Source organism: Schizosaccharomyces cryophilus, assembly GCF_000004155.1.
Source record: "Schizosaccharomyces cryophilus OY26 unplaced genomic scaffold supercont4.7, whole genome shotgun sequence".
In the NCBI taxonomy this organism is placed as follows: Eukaryota; Fungi; Ascomycota; class Schizosaccharomycetes; order Schizosaccharomycetales; family Schizosaccharomycetaceae; genus Schizosaccharomyces; species Schizosaccharomyces cryophilus.
Window position 1 is genome coordinate 49,503 of NW_013185630.1, and position 22,017 is coordinate 71,519.

Below are 22,017 nucleotides of genomic sequence, written 5' to 3' on the forward strand. Positions count from 1 at the left end.
TGTAAAAATATCACTCATTCTGATTAATGCACAGAGTAGAGTTACTGAGCAATTTGCGCGTAATGAGTGCATGTAAAATAATATAAAAGTAGCTCCTCAATCCTGCTATCCTTAAAATCTAACAAAAAGAACGGATTTGATTTTTATATAATACTGTGCAGAGGATCATCACGATTGTAATTCCTTAGCTGAAGGATTTGTCAAATTTGCTAAAATGCTTTTTGCTAACGACGCCTCAACCGATTCCTTCTTCTTGTTCTGAGGTAAAGAAATTTTTTGAGGATGATTGGCTGCTTTTAGCTGTGCTCGCAAAAAATCTTCATCCGTATTCATAGGGTCAATTTTCACGTTAGTACCAGTTTTCTCGCTATTTTTCATTTTAAGCAGCATTGATTTTGCCTTGGTAGCGATATCATCGGCTTCAGAAGTTAATTCAATGACATCTTCATCCTTTGCTGCTGAACCAAGCTCACTAACAGAATCTTCGTTAATTGATTCTTTACCAGCGCCTTCGGAGATTTGTTTACCTAACTCACTGAGAAGCGTATCATGAAGTTCTTGATCCGCATCATCCGATAACTGAGGAGTTTCATCAGCTAACGTTTCCGAACTATCAATGGCCCTTGATGATCCGATATCTGTATTAAGATCCTGATTCGAAACAAGTTCGTTGGTCTGTCCCGGAAGTTCCTTTCTATACTGTGCAACTATTGACGTTTTCTTACGCTCCATGATTAGCCTCTTAGATTCTTCAGTTCGTCTAGCTTGAGCTTCACGCTCGCGTTTTCTTGCATTATCATTTCTGACGTTACAGTATATTATATAGAATGAAGTTAGGTTCTTCAAAAAAGTGTTTCGAACAACCTCCACGTCTTTAAATTCACATAGATACTTAACAGTATCCTCTGTTAATTGCAAGAAATCACGTTTTAAAGCCATAAAGCCTTTTATCTTCTCTGAGGCCTTTTGGTACCATTCGTAAATAGCATCAATCACTTTGTCCTCTGGATGATGCTCCTCACGTTTCGACAAAGCACCTTTTTCAATTTCATTTTTAAAATGCAAAAAATGTTCGTAAGCAGACTCCATTTCGGATACTAATCCATCAATACCGTAAGAGCTAATAGACTGTATTTTTTTAAAAGTCGCTTCAGACTTCTCGTATTCTGGAAATTGGGTACGAATGATATCCTCAAAGTAATGTAAAAGAGTGTTAGAAAACGTGCAGTCTCGAAGTGTTTCCAATCTATAAACCATTGGCAAAGAGAATGCACGAGCTTTATCAAGAGGGTCATTTATATAGTTTCCCAGGTTAAGTAAAACTTGGAAAAATCCAGAAAAATATTCGTCTTCTAAAATTGACCTGCATACATCAATGACTTTTCTAACGTGGGCCTCAATATTTTCAAGCTCTGGTATGAAAGTCTCACGTAATCGTAAGCCATACATACGCTGTTGAAAATAATGTCTCAAGTTTACGATAAATAAAACAAAAAATCTCTCATAATATCCTAGTTCATTAACGTCATCTTTAGGCGGTGTACGCTTGTCCTCAGGTTTGCTGTAATCAGTCCAATAGGATGCAAAAGGAGATAAAAGTCCTTCTTGAGTAGCAAATCCAGATTTATGGAAAAATTGGATAGCAGGAGGTAGAAAGTTGGGATCAGTCAGAAACATTCGTACTAATTGTTCAGGTGTGAAATCTGAAACAGAACGCAACACGATTTCCAAATGTTGCTTAACATTTGGAGATAGAAGTGATGTGGTAGTAGCTTCTTTAGAGATAGCCTTTGTTTCAATTCTTCTAGTATTGTCAAACTTTTCATCTAAAATTTGTAACCAGCCGCTATTTAATAGAGTTCTTCCAATCGTTTCGAGGTCTATTGGGAACTTAACGAAAATATTGGATCCAGAGGGAGGTTCAACACGTTCCCAATGAACGCGCTTGAGCTGATTTTTAGGTTCGTAATAGTCTCTGAAGCTAGGTATTTTGGTATACTTTTCCACAGCTTCTCTTGCTCTTCTTTCCGCTTCCTCTCTTTGTTGTCTAGCCTTTTCTTCCTCTTCTTTCAACTCTTCTTCAGTTTTCACAGTGCCTTCCTTGGTGTCAGCCGGAGAAGTCTGTACTGGGGCTGTAGCCACGAATCTACCACCAGGTGTAACTCCTGGAGGAGGAGGAGGGGGGAGGAGGTGGTAAGCCCCCAGCTGCGGAAGGAGGTGCTGGTGGCGGTGGAGGACCTGCTGTAGCTGGCGGTACAACTACTTTCGAAACGCCCATGGTAGGAACCGGAGGAGGAGGAGGAGGAGGAGGAGGGGAAGGACCGAGTTGAGTTGTAGGGGCTAACGCAGGTTGCGCAAGGCTAGGAATATCGTTTTGTTGTAAAGTTGCTTCGTTTGACTCTTCCAAAGAAGAAATTTCTGACTCAGTTTCTGATTCTTGTTCGTCATTTTCCGGAGTAATATAATGTTCAGAATCTTCTAAGGTTGGAACAACACTATAAGCAAATTCTTTAGACATTGCGTCTAAAGAATCTTGAGAGGATGACCTTTTATACAATGGTCTTCCAGAAGGATAGCCATCATACAAATTTGTTTTTCCTGCAGTTTGAGCGGCTTCTAGTTGAGATTGTAGTTTACTATAAGCTTGTAATTGAGCTTTATAGCGGCCATCGAATTCACGTTGCATAGACGCCAAGAGTCTCTCTCTTTGATCTATTTCTTTTCGCAATTCATTTAGTTGACTTTTAAGGAATTGCATAGGATCACGAGGACCGACATTAAGCTGTGACAACAATGCATCCACCTGATCGTGCAAACGTTTGTTTTCCAAGAGTAACTCGCTCTGCCTGGTCTTATAATCAGATAATTCATCAGCTGTGCCCATGCGGTCAAGTAATCTTTGTGATACAATATTAAAACCGACGTTTGAGTCGATACGAGCGGATTTATATTCGTCGATTGCATTTAACGTAAACACTAAAAGATGCATGGATTTATCAATTTTCTCAAGATCCTTTTCGTTACCTAAGGATTGAAGTAGATTGTAGAAACTAGTTTGAGATTCATGATCTATTAAACGAGAACAAATTTTTTGAAACGCATTTAGCATTTGCGCCTGCTGGGGGGTGTCTTCAGGCAGCTGACCTTGGTTAACATTAGTAGGCTTTAAAGATGCGACTTCTGATTTCTCTTCGTTTGCAGAATTAGCAATAATGAACTTCCTATAAGACTGTGCATCAGAATTGTGTTCATTTAAAAGATTAACAACAACCGTGCGAACAGAAATGTTTTTCCAGCGCTGCATTATCTCCAACGTTTTGCCAAGCCCAGCATTCAAGAATTCACGGCGTATGTTACATCTTGAATGAAGATCAATGGTACATGAACATATACCACGTATTAGATTAAAGGTAACCACCAAATAATCAATCAAACAGTCCGTTCCTTGTAGGCTGGCAAGTTCATTTGTTGGTAATATTAGGTTATCGGCGTAACCCTGAATGCCAGATACAACATCATGTAAGGCGGTCATCCATCTGCTAAAACGAGTTTTGGACGCACCTTTTTCAACTAGCCACTCTAAGGCCTTTACGACGGATGACTGCCCATGTTCAAATTTTCGACTGCAAATAGCTTTCAAAATAAATGTTGAAATACGGCGAGCATTTAGGTTCTTGGAAAACATTGATTCAGCTAAAGTGCCGATGGCATTAAAGCCGGGAACAGCACATTTGGCAGACAAATAAAGGTGATTCCGGGCAATGTTGCTATTTAAGGAATGAAACAAAGATTGAATCAACAACACCTCTGCTTCAGTATTTGCATGACGTTCGGGAATGTGGCCCAAATTTCGTAAAGCCGTCAACAAGCTTTCAACACCATTTCTTTCAGCAAATTCATCAATCCACCAAACGGGCTGCATTTGTAATTGCAAATTCAACGCCACTAAATATTCCAGATTCACTGGTACTTCGACAGCCTTTTCAATGTAAAAGTCAATTCTTTTCAGAATGACGGCATACGTCTTTTCATCTAAAATCGTAACATCTTTGGTTAAAGGAGTATCGGGGCCATAATTTCCTAGCCTTTGTGAGGGATCTTGTATTTCCTTTACGACAGGAGGCTTTGGAAAAAGCCTATCGTCCATAGGATACTTTCTTCTTATTTCAGTTGCTTCCGCATAAAGCTTGTCAAAAACTTTAATTTTGTGACGATACACAATTCGGGAACACATATATTGCAAAGAATTGTCAGATTCTTGACCAATCGAAGCGATATCTTCGCGAGATTCATTCTCTGATTGTAATAGAATGTTGCTTAACCCATACTGCTCAGAAAGTGACATTGTCGAAGGAGTGGCCGAACGGTCTCCGTAGAATTGGGCATTCCAAGCATAATCTCTAGAATCAACTTCTGAAGGGTCTCGAAAAGAGTGTATGGACATTTTCAAAAACGACTAATAAATAAACAAACGGAATGGAAACAGCAAAAAGAAGGAAAGAGGGTAGGTAAATTAAGGATGTGAATCAACGAAAAAGACAATTCACTAGGGAGCTACGCCGGTAAGGATATAAACCAGAAAACAAAAGATCCCTTAGTAACTTAGCTTTAGCAGTAAAGTGGATGGACTAAAATGCGAGTTTGCCAAGCGAAGAAGGAATTGCTTCCCAGTTCAAAGGAAAGCGAAACCTGGACGTAGATAGAATGCCAATTATAATTAATGCCTTTAATAAATAAATATAGAGGATAAGAAAATAGTACGAAACAAAAAAAAATTATGGTAAGGAATACAACTGTACAATAATGATATATGGTAAAGGTAAAGTGACAACTCTGGGGAACCGAGCAGATATATGTGTACTCGCGCAAGTTACAGTATACATCGAATTCCTCCAAACCCTTTACAATCGATTAATTCAAGCTTTTTTAGTTCAATTTGGAGCATTAATTATATATTTTATATCGAATCCTATCAAATTCGCCCAAATTCGTCTAAATTTTGCATTCGATTGTTTGTTTACAAACTACGTAAAGTGATTTCAGTAAACTTATGAGTGTAAGCAAACAAACAACTTTCGGCAGCATCTAAGACATAATCAAGCTTAGAAAAACAAATAACAAAGAATGGTTAAGAACAACTAGCTCTCATTTTTTTAATCCTACTACTACTTCCAATGGTTAGCGTTGGTCGCTAGATTGTGCTATTATGAGAATCTGTAGTCTTACAGCTCTTGCGAAAAGAAAACACCTGGGTTATTTATTTAAGAGAATCGGAAATCATACCTATTATTCCATTTGGATTGTATTTATGAGTATAAATAAAGCATATTTGTCGTGAAACATGACAAGCAGGACGAACGAGTTTTTTGGATTTATTGAAAAAGGAAACGTGGACTTGGAAAACGTTTCTCTGCGAAAGCCCAAGCTTTCAAACGTTCAAGATGCTTTTCTCGCAGAAGCTTATTTAATCGTAAGTTGAATATTTGAAGCGAATTACGGTTGCACACTAGAGAGAGAGGTATTTGACCCTGGACATTATATAGCATAGAAAGGGTGTGTTCCCTTCTCTTTCTATAAGCAGGCAATTCCTTTTCTATATTAGGTGTTTATTCACCGCTAATTATTGTAGCACAATACGATTGTTCATCTTTGTACGTTTCTTGAGAAGATTCGTGGAGCATATTTGAAAGGTCGTACTGTTTCCAATGTTCACAAGTTGTCAAGGCCTTTGATGGAATGCTCTTTTGAGGAGCTTTCCAAGTTGGAGCTGAATGATTTACAGAGGGATGAAATTGACCATCAAGCATCAACAATTATCAACTCTTGCGTCCAGAAAATTAGCTCTCTTCAGCAGAAGTTGAAAGGTATTTGAACCAGCGTTACTGATCCATTCATAGTATTAACTGATACATCTAGAGAAACAATACCAGATTCCCAAACGGACGGGATGGTTGCAAAGCTTTAAGAGCCCTGAAAAACTTACGAAAACCGAAACCATAGTTGCTCATTATTCTTCTATCTTATGGTATCTGCAAAGTGAACTATCAGACGTCTCTTCCACTTTGTATCGACTTCAAGACCTGCGACTGAGGCGTGCTCAAGAAAGAAAGACGATCATGTCTGATATCTTGCATCCACAGCAAGCAAATGATATGTCAGTGGCAGAAATTCCTGATTCTGAGCTTCCAAATTATTTTAGCCAAGAGCAGCTAATGGAGTTAGAACAAGAAAATGATCTCTTGCTGCAAGAATTTGAGCATACGATGCAACAAGTGCATGAGACAGGAAAATCGTTAACTGAAATTGCTAGATTGCAGACAGAAATATCTACTCAACTTTCCGCTCAATCTACTATAGCGGAAAAGTTATATGATGATGCTATGAGTGTAGCTGATTCAATTACCGGTGGAAACCGTCAACTCATTCACGCTAAATCACGAAATAGTCGTACAGCTAGAATATTTTTTTTTCTTTTCACTATCCTTGGCTTACTCTTGCTGGCTCTGGACCGAATTGTCTAATATACCTCGCTTCCCTCTTACCTTTTCTCTGAACTACGTTGTTTATGTCCCAAAAATTCTGAATTCGGGTTTATGAGTTTTTTTATTCGCGTAACGAAAATCCTTTCATATGTGCTACTAATATGGTCCAAGTCATTTCTCTATCTAATTATTTCTTGGTTTACTTTCGCTAAAGCCAGCACTAATCCCCTCAAGCCACCTGTCATGATATTCCTAAAGGGCTTCTATGCGCTATTCTTTATGACTATGTAGTAGAAAACATGTATTATCTGACTCATTAGATAGATTTGTTTCAATGATTTTTTTCTTAACTCAACTTATTAAGTTATGCTGTTACTCATAAAATTGATCAAATTCAGCTTTCAATTCACAAAGTAATATATAAACCTAGAAATTTCCACCTTTATTGGTTTCTTTTTTTTACATTGAAAATATTATTATTCTCATATTTCTGAATGGTTGTAAGGCACTTTCTCCTCTTTCTTGGGAATCCATTCTGATTACTAAACAAGTATTGCAAGAAATCAAAATTTGGATAAAAGTGCAAATTCCAAGGAAAACTATTTGTTTCTTAAGATTATCAAGTCTCAGAAAATCAATCTTTCATTGTTGGTTGGGTTTTATTTGAGTTTTATGGATATTTGAAAAGGTCAATTTAAATTTTTTTTTCTATTGGCTTCCCATTTTTAGCTGTTAGTGATTCTTTATTTCTTACTTACAAATTGCACACATTGGGTTTTTTGAAGCGCTTGGCTTTTATTAGCCTTTTCTATCGTAGAATGTCGACGCAAACAAAAATTCGAACGGTGGATTCATCTTTAATAAAATTTAGCAAGCCAGAGGATCCTAAAGAGCACCCTTTCAATATTGCAAGGCTTTCAATTGAACCCTCAAGTACTTTGAGCGCTTTACAAGAAGCTGCCGAACTTCTAAAAAATACAAATGAGCCTGTAGCTTTCCCTACCGAAACCGTTTACGGTTTGGGTGCTGATGCGAGAAGAACAGAATCTGTTTACTCTATTTACAAGGCTAAAAATCGTCCAGCTGATAACCCTTTGATCGTGCACATTGCTTCTTTAGATCAGCTTCGTAGACTTATTTCGAAAAATCAGCCTCTGAATACACAAAACAAGGGTTTTTCAGATGACTCTTTGATTCCGCAAGTTTACGATCCATTGATAGATCGATTTTGGCCGGGACCTCTTTCTATTCTTCTACCTGTAAAAAATAATGAGCATCCACCAGTGTCACCAGTGGTCACAGCAAATCAACCTACTTTTGCCGTTAGGATGCCTGAACATCCTGTTGCTCTTGCCTTAATAGCTCTTGCTGATGTTCCTTTGGCCGCTCCGTCGGCAAACGCTTCTACTCGACCTTCGCCCACCCAGGCTAAACATGTATATAATGATCTGCAAGGGAAGATACCCCTAATCTTGGATGGCGGATCTTGCGGTGTCGGACTTGAAAGTACAGTAGTAAATGGTCTTTGTAATCCGCCTGTTATTCTACGACCAGGCGGTGTTAGTCTTGAACAAATTCGTGCTTGTGGAGGAATCTGGGTAAACACTCAAGTCTACAAACCTACCGCAATAAATATGGAAAAAAATTATATTCCTCAAACTCCAGGTATGAAATATCGACACTATTCCCCCACTGCAAAAGTTATGCTGTTCTTGGACTACAAAGAACATGAAGCGATGGATTGTTTATATGAACAGCTAAGACAACAAACTATGGATAAAGATGAAGCCAAAATTGGAGTTTTGTGTAGCAGAAAGTGGAAAAAGGAATCTTTTCAGGAATTCAGCAACTTGATTTTTCTTGATTTAGGACAAGAAGGTTCCGAAATAACGAAAAACTTGTTTGCTCACTTACGTGAGTTGGATTTACTAGGTGTAAATTTTGTTCTTGTGGAAGGTGTTACTGAAGATAATGAGGGATTGGCTATAATGAATCGTCTTTCTAAAGCTGCCTCCATGGTTTTTACTAAAGACTCTTCGGATTAGCCTCTGTTTTATGACTGTGAATAAATTATTTATATTTTTATTATAGATCTGTTTATAAATGGTATATAATGGAAGTTAACTTTTGACATGTGGATAACCCGCTGGATTCCTTTGACAAATTAGAATTTTGATACTTAACCATAATTTTTCAAAGTATAAAGGCATAGGGAATAAAAAAATAATTTTCAGAAGTTCATTAAAAATTGAGACACATTAATGGGATGAAGTTTCATCTTGATAGACAGAAAAATTATCTAATGGATCGACTTTGCGGGAGGACTGCGTGTGTAAAATTTCACCGACCCAAGCACGAGAAGGAATTGTATTTTCTTTTCTTTTTTGTTCCACAGTTCCAAAAGCTTCCCAGGAGGAGGGATTGCTGAATTTACCGTTCTGAGATTCAATAGCCTCAGCGTCTGAAAAAACAGAAAACTTTCTCGCTTCTGGAATAGAATCTTCATTGCTCCGGCTTTTTGGTTGAAGACTAGACGCTTGGTAAGTAGTTTGTAGAGGAGGATATTCGTTAGTTGGGCTCGTAGAAATAGTGTCAGGAGCATATATGACTCTACGATGGACAAATTGATGATAGCGTTCTTGAAACCGAGCGAAAGGTTTAGCTTTTCGAAGAAACCCTTTTTGATAGATTTCTTCGGCTTTTTTGTATGATCCTTTTGATTCATAGTAACTTGCAAATTCCTCATAATAAAGTGAAAAGTTCGTGCCTATTTCATGAAGAGACAAAAAAGAGAACAGTTCAGCAGGATCATCAACGTACTTTGCATATTGCATCCAAATACGAAGATAGCGTATATCGTTTTTGTAAACAGGCACTTTTATAAAATGTTGAGAACAGCGCTCTAACAAAGAAAGCAACCCGCTTTCAGTGGTATTGCCTTGGGGATAAGAGTTCAAAGTCCATTGAATGTAGTCAATCCAAATTTGTAAAGGATCCTCCTCTTCGTCTGACACTTGGAGTTTTTTCTCAAAGTTCGCTCTTTCCTCGTGTAGTTGGTTGCTGTATTTTTGCTCATGATCTTTAGAGAAAGCTTTGCTGATTGCTGAAGCGGAATGACCTTGTCTTCTCGGTTCGATATTCTCTTTCGAGTGCTCGATTATATCGATAGATGCTTGGTTTTGTTTCGATGTTGAATCCATTGTGTAGAATGCTTGATTTTTGACCAGTCTTTAATAAATTAATCGATATGGGATTTGAAAAAGGAAAGAAAGCAATTGATTATCATAAATAGACAGTTTCTCAATTATGATTAGAGAATGTGTAAGAAACCCGATATATTAGTGAAAGAATGAATAATACATTAGGCTGTAATACCTATTATATTCTTTTTATTTTGTTTGGTCTTTGTTTGGGATTGTGCCCCTATAAGATGAGCTTATTTGGGGGGGAGAGGTAAAAGGAAAAATGAGGTTTGGATTCATATCTGAGAGCAGTAAATATGGCCAGTTTGGATTCATATAATTTATTGTTTCTTGGTTAAAAACAGGCAGAAGTCTCAATGGAATTTGTATGTGTAATGTATAAAGATGGAACCCTTTAAACAACTCTCAATATTACACTTTCCTATGTGATTGTGTAAATGTTATTGTACATAACAAAATATAAAGAGTTTAAAAGTTTCTGTTGGATTGGTCGATAGCATGAAATGATTCTAATCTATTCTTTCAGTTGAAACGGCCAAAAGTGGTGTATAAACCTTTGCCCTGTTTTATATATAAATCTCGGCTATCATCTAAAGAATAAACAAGTTGACAGAAACAATTGAAAGCTGGATTTCATTAGAAGCCAAAACACACATTGATACTCTAAGTCATGAAAGAAGGTTGACGACTCCAAAGACCAGGAATGTCAAAACTTTATTAGAAGAAAATAATAAAAAAGCGTAAGAAATGTAGAAAGTCTCAGCACCCATCAGCTTATTGAGTCGGGTAGTAAAAGAATGCCAAAACAACAATGGCGTAAAGAGCAAGGAGCTGGACACCTTCAAGCCAATGAGAGGCTCCGTCTTGTATTAAGTAATTCACTAATAATACAGAAACGAAGAGAATCACTGTTTCTAGAGACTCAAAGTACAGCGTTAATGGCTGAGAAATGAACCAACCGACAATGACCAAGAAAGGAGCCAAAAACATAGAAATTTGGATACTAGAACCGATAGCAACGCCAAGAGCCAAATCCATTTGACCACGGTAAGATACAACAACTGCAGTGACATGTTCAGCGGCGTTAGCAACTACAGGGAGAATAATCAAACCGACGAAAGTCTTGGAGATGTTGATTTCTTCCACCAAGGCATCGATGGAACCAACAAGATAATCAGCACATAAAGATACAAAAACAGTAACTAAAGCTAGCACAAAAATAGAAGCATATAATCCAAGAACGGGTTCATGATCTTCGTCTTCTTCTGATTCATTAACATCTCTGCAGACATGCTTATGAGTTTTTAATTGGAAAACCAATAATAAAACATAAACAATTAGGACAATGATAGCTGTACCGCGAGAAATTTGAAGTAAAGCAGTTTCACTAGTCTTATTATCGGGAAGACTAAAGTGAAAGGTAGCAGGAATTATTATGCTGGCAGTAGACAAGGCAAGCATTGCAATCATTGTCTGAGCAACAGTAACGTTGAATCTAGCAATTTGGTGTCGAATTCCTGCAGTAATAAGGCACATACCAAATACCAGCAGCAAGTTGGACAAAATGGAGCCAAGCAACGAAGCTTGTACGATACGGGTTTCACCGCGTCTTAAAGCCAAAACACCGACAATGAGCTCGATTGCATTACCAAAACTGAAAGAAGTTAGCAGAGAAAAAGTATATAGAATTTCAAAAGAGCATTCTGGTAATGAACCTTTCGTAAAAACAAATCAACTTACCTAGCATTCAATAATCCGCCAAGAGTAGGACCACTGACAAACGCCAATTGTTCGGTAGCAAAGCTAAGGAGGGAAGAGAGAGGGACAATTGCTAGCATATTCAGAAAGAAGACATACTTTGCATTGCACTGAAACCATCCACTTAGAAGACCGATGGGGACAAACACTAATAGGAAATTAATGTAACTTGAGGCAAGAACGGATTTTGTGGTTACAATAGCATTGTGTCGGGCCATAGATTGATCGCGCTCGTCTCCAAGCAAAGGAAGACGTTCTCTGCGATCAGTAGAGTATTGAAATGAATTCATAGCTTCTAATCTAGTTTTAGCTATCTTTAACCTCTCAATCATCTCAGTAATGTCAGGAATTTGGGAGGGTGACCAATTTCCTAGACAGCAAAAATTTCTTGGATAAATTGATAAATATCAAGAAAATTAGACGCTACTTTTAATATTCAAGCCTAAAGTTTACTCGAACGTATTAGGAAAGTAAGTGTTTTGTACGAGATTTGACACTGCAAAAGAATAGGACAATCACTACGTCTTATAGGCAAAGTTTTACGTGGAGGGAACATGCTTTTTATGATGAATTTTTGTGTTGGAACATAAGAACGCATCAAAATAGAAAGAACGAAAGAAAAATTAAAAAGAAAATTAAAAAAAATCAATGCAACCGATATTCGAATAGATGGTTCTTTTATGTTTACGTCCTCCGTCATCACTAATTAAACAAACGAAGAAGTTTAAAAAACGAAAAAGTATCATAGTTTCATTTCATGATAGGAAGATCACGTTTCCAGCTGATTCACGTTGGGATTTACCAATGTCTCTGTATGATGGTTCAAGTTTAGGCAGCTATTTGAAGTTTATTGAGCCAATGCATATATACATGTAAAGACAAGCCAAAACCGTCTAGGCATAAGGCTGTGAAAAGCTATTAATCCACGCTGATGACACAGGAGTTTTTTACAGAAGCAGAATCCCTTGTTTACGTCGAGTAATTCGTCAAGCTGACAACGCTCGTATTTAAGGACTAAAGCATGTTCACAAAGTCTGCGTACTTGATGGTAACAAAAAGTTGTATGCTCTACCACTCTTCAAAAATTATGAATTGATCCGTACCAACACTGTGACCAACCTGCTGCTATCCAAGGTCGATGCAAGCTTTTCGTGTCTGCAAGCCTAAAGAGTAATAAATTCCAACCTTATGGATTGAACTGAAGGTAGCCATAATCTCATGAAATGCAATTGATATTATGGCCGTTTTTCATCAGTTATGGGAGATGGACATTACTTCAACCATGTCTTAAGCGCACTTGGAAATACAAAACTACCAGGAGCCTGAGAGTTCAAGAGGTTTGAAATTGTCGAATGCAGTACCAACGTCCCCAACAACTACGAGGTTTTCGTTAGGTCGTTGACCAACTCATGAAAAGCCAAACGAAAACTGATAATCCCTCATTTAAACCTTGTTTCCATGAAGTTTCTACCATCTAAAACTAAAGTCAACCTTTTCAAAATGTAATAATAGAATATATATTATATATAAAGCTTCTCTTACTCTAATAAAAACCTTTATCTTGTATTGGATTTTTTCTTGCTGCATAGATTTTTGGTGGAAACAACCATTTACGGTATTATACCACGATGCGTAATTGTCGAGCGTACAGCAATGTAGTGCCTTGTTGACGTCGACTTAAAGTAAGCTTTAGGGGGATTGGTGGTAAATTCAAGTTGGACTCAACCAACTGTACAGGATTCGAGTTCCTTTTTTCCCTTCATTCCTTCATTCCTTGTTTCATTGTTTAAAGGTGACTTGCTTCTTGTACTGGGATATTTAAGCAAGTTTTGGAATCTTACATTCGTATTTCAAGCGTATCTTCTTTCGCACCAATTTCTGAGACTTTCGAACATGGCTTATAAAGGGGATGAAGTGAAATTTAAAGGCATTCCTATGAAGTATATAGCGCTGGCATTGTTGACGATTCAAAACAGCGCTCTTATTTTGGTATGCATTGTGAATGGTTGAAGATGCTGGCGGATGAATGCTGTTGGGCATCATTGGTTTTCTATCTTTGTATTGATTTTGTTCGGGAATGTAGATATTAACTTTACATAATAGACCTTAAATTATTCGCGTGTTATGCCTGGTTATGAAGATAAGCGATATTTTACATCTACCGCCGTTTTGTTAAATGAGTTGATCAAGCTGATTGTATGTTTTATAGTTGGCTACTACCAATTCCGCAGAAATGTGGGCAGTGAAGCTCGCTTAAGAGCCTTTTTACCTCAAATCTTTGGTGGAGACAGTTGGAAACTTGGAATTCCTGCTTTCCTCTATACATGTCAAAACAACTTGCAGTATGTTGCAGCTGGTAACCTATCGGTTGCCATTTTCCAGGTGACTTATCAGTTAAAAATCCTTACTACCGCTATTTTCTCTGTCGTGTTGCTCCATCGCAAGCTCGGCCTTACAAAGTGGGTGTCTCTCTTCATCTTGACTGGTGGTATCGCTATCGTGCAGCTGCAAAACTTGGCTTCTGATAGTACATCACCGGCCTCTACGTACATGAATCCATTGACTGGATTTACAGCTGTTCTTTCTGCTTGCTTAATTAGTGGTCTAGCTGGCGTTTATTTTGAAAAGGTTTTGAAGGGTACGAATCCCTCTCTGTGGGTCCGTAACGTTCAACTTTCCTTCTTTTCTATTGTGCCTTGTATATTCACCATCCTCGTTAGCGACTACTCCAACATTGCTCAAAAAGGTTTCTTTTACGGTTACAATCCTGTCGTTTGGTTCGCTATCCTCCTTCAAGCGTTCGGTGGCATCATTGTTGCACTCTGTGTTGCTTTTGCTGATAACATTATGAAGAACTTTTCCACTAGTATCAGTATCATTTTGTCTTCTTTGGTGAGTGTTTACTTGTTGGATTTTAAGATCTCATTTGCCTTTGTTGTTGGAGTAGCGTTCGTCATTGCCGCCACGTTTCTATATACAAAGCCCGAGCAAAAACCGGTTGATCAAGGGAACTATATTCCTTTAACTACACAGGAGGCTGCTTCCGGTGACGCCGCCGAGTCCAACGTAACCAAGAATTAAGCGCAAAAAGCTCAAAAAAGGACTCAACAGTGATAATATTTTTATTTTTATTTTTTTTTGTTATAGTTTTCCAAACTTGGTTGTTTTCTTCTTTCCACTCAATTCTACTCTATTCGATTTCGGTTCACATTCTTTTTACAGGCTCTCTCAAAAACGCTTCATTTTAATTTACTCAACTAACTAGACTGTTTTCCCTTCTAATTTATGAAAACAGACTGTAGAAAATTACAGGAATGGTCTCTGTCTATAGCATTGTACATATGCTTTCATAATACCTAGTTAATAATTCTTTCAGCATTTTGATATATACTTGAGCGGTTAAAATCAAAATACTATTTATACGTATACTTGATATTTCATGAATCTTGTAAAGAAAGATTTTCTAAATAGCAGAACTTATTTTTTGGGCTAAATAATCATGTAAAGATACAACTTGTCTGAAGGGGAAAAGTCTTTTGGTTTCACCAAGAAAGTGATCTAAGAAACCGAAAAAAAAAAGAAAAAAATTATTCCATTTTCAATAACTACGCAGCCAACGACAGAAAAGCCTTGCTTTTCTTATGTTTCTTTATGCTCTTTGAAGGCAGGCTATTACGGCAATACCTTTTGTTTACCGTTTAAAGAAGCCCAACAGTTTCCAACGCTTGTTGGTAAAACCCGTGACTGCTAAAAAAGTAGTTATATAAGGCTATTAAATCACATACTTTTCTATAATGAACAACGCTTATTTAACAGTTACGAAGCAGGGCTGTTAACATATTGGATGATACAGAAATTACCTGTTAAATGTATACTGGAGATCAAACTTGAGACGGTTGGGTGAGATGTTTTTCGAACTAGTGGAATTCACCTCAATAACTGTTGCTACATAATTAATTAATTAATTAAGTAAAATTTAGAAAACTTTTAGGAAAATGAATAAAAAATACAATATACTGAATGTCTTTGTTATGTATAAGAAGTAGTCGAATTTAAGTAACTATATATTATACTGACTTTGTTTCATAATCATTTATAGCTATAATAATTTCATAAATTTTTACGAGCCATGAAAAGAAGAATAGAATAGTCTATAGAAAAGTCCCAATAAAGCACAAGGAGCTTTTGGTTGCCTTATTTGTGAATCAAAATAAAGGACGCTGTATAAAGAATCATGAATCATTCCGAGTTATTCAAGCTAATGAACGGTGTTATCGGCATCAACTGTGGAATATAAGAAAACGACGGATAGGAAAACGCATATACCGTTAATCAAGCTGTGAAGCTCTTTATAAGTGAGGATATTGTTTCAAACAATTTTTCGTATCATGTTGGAAATCGGTTATAAAAGAAAGGACAATAAGGTTGCCAAAATAAGGACGTTCTTGGTTGCTTTTTGACAAAAGATAGTGATAGAATTTGAAGGGATTCAAACTGTCAATCCTTAAAGCCAAGGACTCGGCAAAGATATATTATGTATAAAAAATGTAAGAAACAAGCTGCATTCACGAGAATTTTGTAATTATAAATTACTCATTCATGGGGACATCCTCATCTTCACCGCCTTCAACGGTACGGCGAGCATAAGCTTCTGCCTCTTGTAATAGATCGTCGGGGACAGCCGTATGGATGCCATTGGTTTCTTCACCAACCCAGGTCATTTCTATTTCGTGCTCTTTGTTATGCTCTTCGTCGTGGGTAGCGTATATACTACAAAAATGGTTAGCTAGCTGTAATCACCTAAGGATAACCAATCACGGAACTTAATACATACATCCTTGCTGCTTCTTTTACAGCATCTTTCATTTTCAATGTAGAAAAGTCTAACTTCTCCAGTTCATTACGAGCGATTTGTCGACCTTTGCCTGCTGAAATGCCGTTGTATCCCCAATACACGCCGTTAGGTTCAATCATGTACAAGTGGGGTCCGAGGTCATCATATGCAGCAACAAAAGACATAACACCAAAAGGACGTACACTTGAATAGCAAGTGAAAAGTTGAACGTAGTTGCCAAGTCGATCAGCCATAACCGGACCAGGAACGGCAGATCCGTAGTTATCACGCCAAGAATTAGCTTCATCTCTGGCACGTTTTACGATATGCTTTCCATCAGGAATGAATCCCGTAGTTGCAATACCAATATGACGACCGACAGATCCTATACGAGGATTGGCACGAGGTTTTAACAGCTTACTAATAACGATTTTCTCCAAAGCAAGAATCACACCGTCTTGGCATTTAATTCCAATGCAAGTACTGTAATGATTAGACGAATACTTTCTAAACCTCAAAAATCACTTACCTTCCATTCTCCACTGCTTTATACGCGTATTCGGCCTGAAACAGACGTCCATCCGGGGAAAAGAAAAGTCCCAAATCGTAACCTGTACCAATTGAACTCTAAAATGTGAGTAAAGTCGCTAAATTTATCCAACTTACCATTTGCTTATGTTATGCGTAGTTGGTGAAGGTACTTGAGAGTACCAGCTCCCAAGTCTACAGGGCAGTCACATAATATTATATAAGTATAGGGTGCACAGATTAAAACTTAGCATTTACCAATTGGAGAAGTTGTGTGAAATGAATGAGAATGCAAAAGAGTTAAGCTGAAAAAAATATGGTGGATGCAATGTACGATCGATGAGTTATCAAAGATATTGGTGAAATAAGTAATTTGAGGCTTCTGTCAGTGTAAGACAGACTGGATTTTATTTCTCCATTTAGTTGAGAAAGATCAAAAGATGGAACCTGCAGAAAAGAACCATGCCGGGCGTACGGACAAACGCCGCACTTCCTCAAATTCAAACGCACTGTTTACAAGTGTTTTAGCGCATTGAGGGGGTAAGGTCGGAGGAACTTCTTCGTTGCATGCTCGTGAGGAGCGGAGGACGAAAGTCCTGCCGGGTGTACCAGAAATTCGATTTCATAGGCATGTTCTGTGAGATCCTGAAACGCACCCGAGAAGATGTCTTTTAGTGCAATGTGCGGCACCTGACGAAAGTCAGGCAACTCGATTCCGACTAATCTTGTCTGTATGTCTGGTATGATTCATTTCTGTGGGTCGAATAAGAGTAGCTGCGCCCGTGATACATAGGTATAGTTTAATGAGGAACATAGAAAAGGGTAGAAAGGATGTAATGTCACGATTCGTTGCTCACTTGATTCTTATTTTCATTGCAAAGTTTCTGACTGAAGCATACAAAATTACTATAATGTTTCATTATTGGAACTTACACAATATTGTTGTTGGTGTCAAAAATAAAAAGATGCACGTATATTTTGGGTAATAATAAAATTTTCTTGTGTAAGTTTCGAAATTTGGTAGAGCTAGTTTGTAAATTGTCATATGGAAGTAGTAAGCGATGAGTGAAGTCTTAAATCTTATAACACAGGTACATACCATATCTACTTATACGTTAAGAGCCTATTTCGGATGAATAACAGTCAAAAATAAGTTTTTGAAGGACGGTCTATAATTGAACAGGTTTTAAGCAGCTAAAGGTAGGGTTGCAAAGCATTGACCGTAGTTTCAAAGACAGTATCAGGGTCATGCTCAGCGTTGATAGTGATACAACGATTGTCGTTTTTCAAGGCATTGACAACAGGCATGGAAGTCTCGGTAAAAGTAACGAAACGCTTCTTGATGGATTCGGCATTATCATCATCTCGACCACTGGTCTTGCCGCGATCCATTAAGCGGCCCAACATAATTTCCTGATCACAGTAGAAGAAAAGAGCTACAGTAGCAGGGCAAATGGCGCGTTCGAATCCTTCGAATTGGTCCATTTTACGTGGGAAACCGTCAATCAAAAAGGTATTGATGCCCTGAAGGCTATAAGACTTCATTTTAGCTTCCAAAAGACGCAAGGTGATTTCCATAGGTACGATTTTACCCTCTGTAATGTATTCTTTAATGAGTTTGCCATCATTACTATCAGGACGGGCTTGTTCCTCGCGAAGGCAATCACCAGCAGAGATGTGAGCACAGCCAAGCTCTGTCGTCAAACGGTCACATTGGGTTCCCTTACCAGCTCCAGGACCACCCAAAACAAAGATTACTTTATACATGATGATGCGCTATAAGGGTTTCTGAAGTAGCAGTTAGCATAGCAGACACAGGCATAATGAGCTGGCAAATAAGATAGGATAAGTCACGTGAAACCGACGGAATGCGCGAACTCCAGATGTTGTCAACTTTGAATAATGCATGTTATGACCACTCTTAGGTATAAAAAAAAAACGCGTAACAAGTTAAACGTGACGGAAATATTGCAAACAAGCATCGCTTTCTACATGTAGCTACATAGTAAATCTCGAATAGATGCCGCTCTCAATGCGCGTTTAATGGACAACTTACGTTTCTTACAGAAGATGAAAATGAGAGAAAAGGATGCCAGAAAAAGTAACAGAATAGAATATATGTACAGACCTAGGGAAGACCAAAAACCAAAGGCCAAACTCTCGTCTAATACTTGCCGTTTGGATGTATGCTGTTTGTAAGCTGTTTCACTCTGGTATATGGAAGCTGCTCCAGCAGACCATTGTCTTCGGGACGGCCGGGGTACCTCCTCGGATATTCCGAGAAGTCGGTCATCAATTGTAGAAAAGAGGGCTTCGTGAAGAGGTAAATAAATGCAATATGCAAGATGTTGTTTCACAGAAAATCCCTATGGAGAATGAAATGCAGAAAGGAAAGCATTCATACGAAAATCACTACAAAATGTACAAGTTTCTAAGTAATTTAATATGCTTAACAGAAGGGATTCTATTTTTGTCTTTTATGAACCATTCAATCTGATCCCTTTGCTATGTTTAATAGACAAGCTAATCTGGTTTCTGAGTGAGCGCTATTAATATGGATGGAAACAATGACGGTACAAGTAAAAACGGACCTATCCATTAGTTTGTTTGTTTACTTGTTTATTTTGATAAGGAACGGAAGGCGGAAATTAGATATGGTTGGAGATGACCGCTGATACATCACAAAGATTCCTTTCCCTGTAAAGAAAATTTCACTACTATGATTTGAAAAGATCATAAACAAACGATATGAAGAATGAGCGGATGAATGGAAGAATAAATCTTGTTAAACAGCTGGATTCCTCTTCAGAAAAGTACACACTCCTCTTTTTCTATGAATTCTTTGTTTCTGTTTTCATAAAATTCCTTAACCGACTATTTGGTGGTCGGGGCGACTGCTTTATGATTGGCTTATGTGACCATCTTAAGTTGCTGATTCAATAGAGATGGTTCTATTGTTCTTTTTTATCTCTACTGAAACGAACCAATTACATTAAAATATTGGTTTGCTCTTATATCATCCTTGATGTAAACAATTTCAATGGCTAATAAGTACATAACCCCGCGAAATCGTGCCTCGCTTCAAAGAAACGTGCTTTCATCCAACCAATCGTGTTGTCATTAGGTTTATCCCATAAAAACACGAAATGAGGATTTCATGTAAACAAAGAAATTGGCAAGTCCATAATCATCCCAGAAAGGAAACTCATGGATTTCATGATGATATATATAGGGCCCGCTTTATTTCTAATTAACCAGAACACATTCAAGTTTTCTCTTCTCTTTATAACTTGTTTATATTTGCAAATCTCTTTTTTTGCATTAATCCTTTCGACGAGTTGAACTTTTGGACCTTGTAAAACGCTCTTTACGCATTCTATTTTTTGATTTTAATTTCTTTTCTTCTGAAACTCTTTCTTTTTTGCTTGACTTTTTTTTCTTGAGTAATATTCTTTCATTTTTTCTTTCCGATATGAAATTCTTTTCTCTTGTTGCTCTTCTTTTTGCTTTAGCCTCTGCTGCTCCGATACCTACTCCTGCTGGGGGCTCTGATGCCAATTCTGTGGTACCCTCTAACGATCAATTGCCTGCCAAGACTTATGAAGACTTCCTACGTGTTTATAAGAACTGGTGGAGCTTCCAAAACCCTGACCGACCAGACTTGAAGAAGCGTGAAGTTCCTGAATTTCCTGCCAAGACTTATGAAGACTTCCTTCGTGTCTATAAGAACTGGTGGAGTTTCCAGAACCCTGACCGACCAGACTTGAAGAAGCGTGAAAGCTCTGAAGTTAAGGAACCTGTTCTAAAGACTGATAAGGACAAGGAGGATTACCATCATTTCTTAGAATTCTATGTCATGAACGTTCCCTTCAATTCTACCGCGGCACAGACGAACATTACTGCTCATTTTGAAGATTGATGCATTATTGAGACGAATTTTCTTTTACCCATGCTTGTTAGCAACAATCTATACTTGCAGTGAAAATGTTAATTTTAGCTGCCCTTAATTTCCTCTGAGGAACCTAATGCTTTTCTAATTAGTAGTTATTTATAAGGTAATTGCCTATAATTTATGCAAATGAATACAGAGACTCTAATTTTTTTTATTTTGTCGGTTTTCAACGAAAAATTGTTAAACGTTATTTGTAAACACGTAGCCAACTTTAGATTGTGAGTTGAAAAGAAATCTCTTATAATACTCCAGTATTGAATTGATCAAATGGGTTCATCGAAGGCTTGTAGATTGCTCAATTATCCATTGTGTCAACATAAGAGCCCATTTACTCTGACTGGAATTTAACAGCTTTCGGGAAACTGCATGTATGAAGTTAGCATATTTCATCCAGGTTAAACAAAAAAAAATCACATCCTTAATGAATCTGTTGATTTAAAGTCAAATACAAGCCATCAAGTTACAGTTATCGACGAAATTATACGGCATCGTACTTGAAGTATAGGAATTGCTGGAATTCTAGCAAACTTTCTTATGCTAGTATTGTTTGATTACTAAGCACATGGATTTGTTCAGTCATAATTTTTTTGTCAATTGCGGCCCAAATTCGAATGTGGATATTCTGTCTTGACTCAACCGTTCTTTTCAGAAGCTTTTACGGAAGACATGTGAATATCTTTTCACAAAGAGGTAACTTCGTCCTATGTGTCGTTTCCTCCGTATTGCCTTCTTTTAATTTGTAAGGCTCAATCATATGAATCCATGGTGTGGAAAAATTCATCTCCCTTATCGAGAACCCTAAGACTAAAATCATCTTTCATGATATATATTTCTTTCCATAATATTTTAAGTATTATGGTTTAGCATAAAGTGGAGTACAGCATTCGCAGTCGTTTCAAGGCAACAAAAATATGTAACTGGAAAACCATGAGCTTTGTGCTTACCGCTTAGATAGTTTTCTTAGAGTTTCATTTCTGTTAACCAGGAAGACAAGCAAAGCCCTTTAGGAGTCAAGAACGTATGTATGGGTTTAGCTTTTCAGAACCTGCGCAAGTCTTTCCCAAGTTAAAAACCCATCAAACCAATTCAATTAAATTAGGCGAGAATACTCTATAAATGTTTTCGTAAATCAGGGGACCCTACCTGAAGGAAAACAGACGACGACCATGTCTATTTTGTCAAGAATAGTCGTTATCAATTTCATCAAAGGTAACCAAAATGGCATTCTATGCTTACCTAAAAGATTTGAGTTGTTGCTAG

At 37.6% G+C, this 22,017-nt stretch overlaps 9 protein-coding genes across 9 annotated transcripts; 4 read left to right on the plus strand and 5 right to left on the minus strand.

Annotated features, from left to right (window-relative positions):
- Positions 1-168: 168 nt before the first annotated feature.
- SPOG_03217 (formin For3) lies at positions 169-4,444 on the minus strand (the record flags this gene model as incomplete). Its single annotated transcript, XM_013169630.1, has 2 exons — positions 169-2,205; positions 2,264-4,444. The coding sequence occupies 2 exons, from the start codon at positions 4,442-4,444 to the stop codon at positions 169-171; spliced, it is 4,218 nt and encodes a 1,405-aa protein (XP_013025084.1).
- A 456-nt stretch (positions 4,445-4,900) lies between these two features.
- Positions 4,901-6,892, plus strand: SPOG_03218 (SNARE Ufe1). Its single transcript, XM_013169631.1, has 3 exons — positions 4,901-5,470; positions 5,630-5,864; positions 5,917-6,892. Exons 1-3 carry the CDS (start codon positions 5,342-5,344, stop codon positions 6,519-6,521), a joined length of 969 nt encoding a protein of 322 aa, XP_013025085.1. The 5' UTR covers positions 4,901-5,341; the 3' UTR covers positions 6,522-6,892.
- A 10-nt stretch (positions 6,893-6,902) lies between these two features.
- SPOG_03219 (SUA5/yciO/yrdC family protein Sua5) lies at positions 6,903-9,472 on the plus strand. The gene has a single exon (XM_013169632.1). The coding sequence runs from the start codon at positions 7,301-7,303 to the stop codon at positions 8,525-8,527; it is 1,227 nt and encodes a 408-aa protein (XP_013025086.1). The 5' UTR covers positions 6,903-7,300; the 3' UTR covers positions 8,528-9,472.
- On the minus strand, positions 8,542-10,002 carry SPOG_03220 (mitotic spindle checkpoint protein Mad3). The gene has a single exon (XM_013169633.1). It carries the CDS (start codon positions 9,680-9,682, stop codon positions 8,741-8,743), a length of 942 nt encoding a protein of 313 aa, XP_013025087.1. The 5' UTR covers positions 9,683-10,002; the 3' UTR covers positions 8,542-8,740.
- Positions 10,003-10,227: 225 nt separating this feature from the next.
- SPOG_03221 (CaCA proton/calcium exchanger) lies at positions 10,228-12,049 on the minus strand. Its single transcript, XM_013169634.1, has 2 exons — positions 11,426-12,049; positions 10,228-11,339 (listed from the first exon to the last, which is right to left on the minus strand). The coding sequence occupies exons 1-2, from the start codon at positions 11,773-11,775 to the stop codon at positions 10,460-10,462; spliced, it is 1,230 nt and encodes a 409-aa protein (XP_013025088.1). The 5' UTR covers positions 11,776-12,049; the 3' UTR covers positions 10,228-10,459.
- Positions 12,050-13,158: 1,109 nt separating this feature from the next.
- Positions 13,159-14,980, plus strand: SPOG_03222 (UDP-galactose transporter Gms1). Its single transcript, XM_013169635.1, has 2 exons — positions 13,159-13,432; positions 13,547-14,980. The coding sequence occupies exons 1-2, from the start codon at positions 13,337-13,339 to the stop codon at positions 14,522-14,524; spliced, it is 1,074 nt and encodes a 357-aa protein (XP_013025089.1). The 5' UTR covers positions 13,159-13,336; the 3' UTR covers positions 14,525-14,980.
- A 471-nt stretch (positions 14,981-15,451) lies between these two features.
- On the minus strand, positions 15,452-16,976 carry SPOG_03223 (20S proteasome component alpha 7). Its single transcript, XM_013169636.1, has 4 exons — positions 16,944-16,976; positions 16,807-16,904; positions 16,278-16,760; positions 15,452-16,213 (listed from the first exon to the last, which is right to left on the minus strand). The coding sequence occupies exons 1-4, from the start codon at positions 16,944-16,946 to the stop codon at positions 16,033-16,035; spliced, it is 765 nt and encodes a 254-aa protein (XP_013025090.1). The 5' UTR covers positions 16,947-16,976; the 3' UTR covers positions 15,452-16,032.
- A 774-nt stretch (positions 16,977-17,750) lies between these two features.
- SPOG_03224 (uridylate kinase) lies at positions 17,751-19,291 on the minus strand. The gene is made up of 2 exons (XM_013169637.1): positions 18,862-19,291; positions 17,751-18,593 (listed from the first exon to the last, which is right to left on the minus strand). The coding sequence occupies exon 2, from the start codon at positions 18,570-18,572 to the stop codon at positions 18,000-18,002; it is 573 nt and encodes a 190-aa protein (XP_013025091.1). The 5' UTR covers positions 18,573-18,593; positions 18,862-19,291; the 3' UTR covers positions 17,751-17,999.
- Positions 19,292-19,998: 707 nt separating this feature from the next.
- SPOG_03225 (P-factor pheromone Map2) lies at positions 19,999-20,895 on the plus strand. Its single transcript, XM_013169638.1, has 2 exons — positions 19,999-20,521; positions 20,567-20,895. Exons 1-2 carry the CDS (start codon positions 20,278-20,280, stop codon positions 20,722-20,724), a joined length of 402 nt encoding a protein of 133 aa, XP_013025092.1. The 5' UTR covers positions 19,999-20,277; the 3' UTR covers positions 20,725-20,895.
- Positions 20,896-22,017: the final 1,122 nt, after the last annotated feature.

Bases quoted from the DNA above. Each gene is read 5' to 3' on its own strand.
- SPOG_03218 (XM_013169631.1), top strand. From the start codon at position 5,342: ATGACAAGCAGGACGAACGAGTTTTTTGGATTTATTGAAAAAGGAAAC. The intron at 5,471-5,629 runs GTAAGTTGAATA...TAATTATTGTAG, and splicing joins TCGCAGAAGCTTATTTAATC to CACAATACGATTGTTCATCT. The intron at 5,865-5,916 runs GTATTTGAACCA...TGATACATCTAG, and splicing joins TCTTCAGCAGAAGTTGAAAG to AGAAACAATACCAGATTCCC.
- SPOG_03219 (XM_013169632.1), top strand. From the start codon at position 7,301: ATGTCGACGCAAACAAAAATTCGAACGGTGGATTCATCTTTAATAAAA.
- SPOG_03220 (XM_013169633.1), bottom strand. From the start codon at position 9,682: ATGGATTCAACATCGAAACAAAACCAAGCATCTATCGATATAATCGAG.
- SPOG_03221 (XM_013169634.1), bottom strand. From the start codon at position 11,775: ATGATTGAGAGGTTAAAGATAGCTAAAACTAGATTAGAAGCTATGAAT. The intron at 11,340-11,425 runs GTAAGTTGATTT...AACTTCTTTCAG, and splicing joins GGCGGATTATTGAATGCTAG to TTTTGGTAATGCAATCGAGC.
- SPOG_03222 (XM_013169635.1), top strand. From the start codon at position 13,337: ATGGCTTATAAAGGGGATGAAGTGAAATTTAAAGGCATTCCTATGAAG. The intron at 13,433-13,546 runs GTATGCATTGTG...TTTACATAATAG, and splicing joins AAAACAGCGCTCTTATTTTG to ACCTTAAATTATTCGCGTGT.
- SPOG_03223 (XM_013169636.1), bottom strand. The intron at 16,761-16,806 runs GTAAGTGATTTT...TAATCATTACAG, and splicing joins AAAGCAGTGGAGAATGGAAG to TACTTGCATTGGAATTAAAT. The intron at 16,214-16,277 runs GTATGTATTAAG...CCATTTTTGTAG, and splicing joins GTAAAAGAAGCAGCAAGGAT to TATATACGCTACCCACGACG.
- SPOG_03224 (XM_013169637.1), bottom strand. From the start codon at position 18,572: ATGTATAAAGTAATCTTTGTTTTGGGTGGTCCTGGAGCTGGTAAGGGA.
- SPOG_03225 (XM_013169638.1), top strand. From the start codon at position 20,278: ATGAAATTCTTTTCTCTTGTTGCTCTTCTTTTTGCTTTAGCCTCTGCT. The intron at 20,522-20,566 runs GTGTCTATAAGA...CTGACCGACCAG, and splicing joins GACTTATGAAGACTTCCTTC to ACTTGAAGAAGCGTGAAAGC.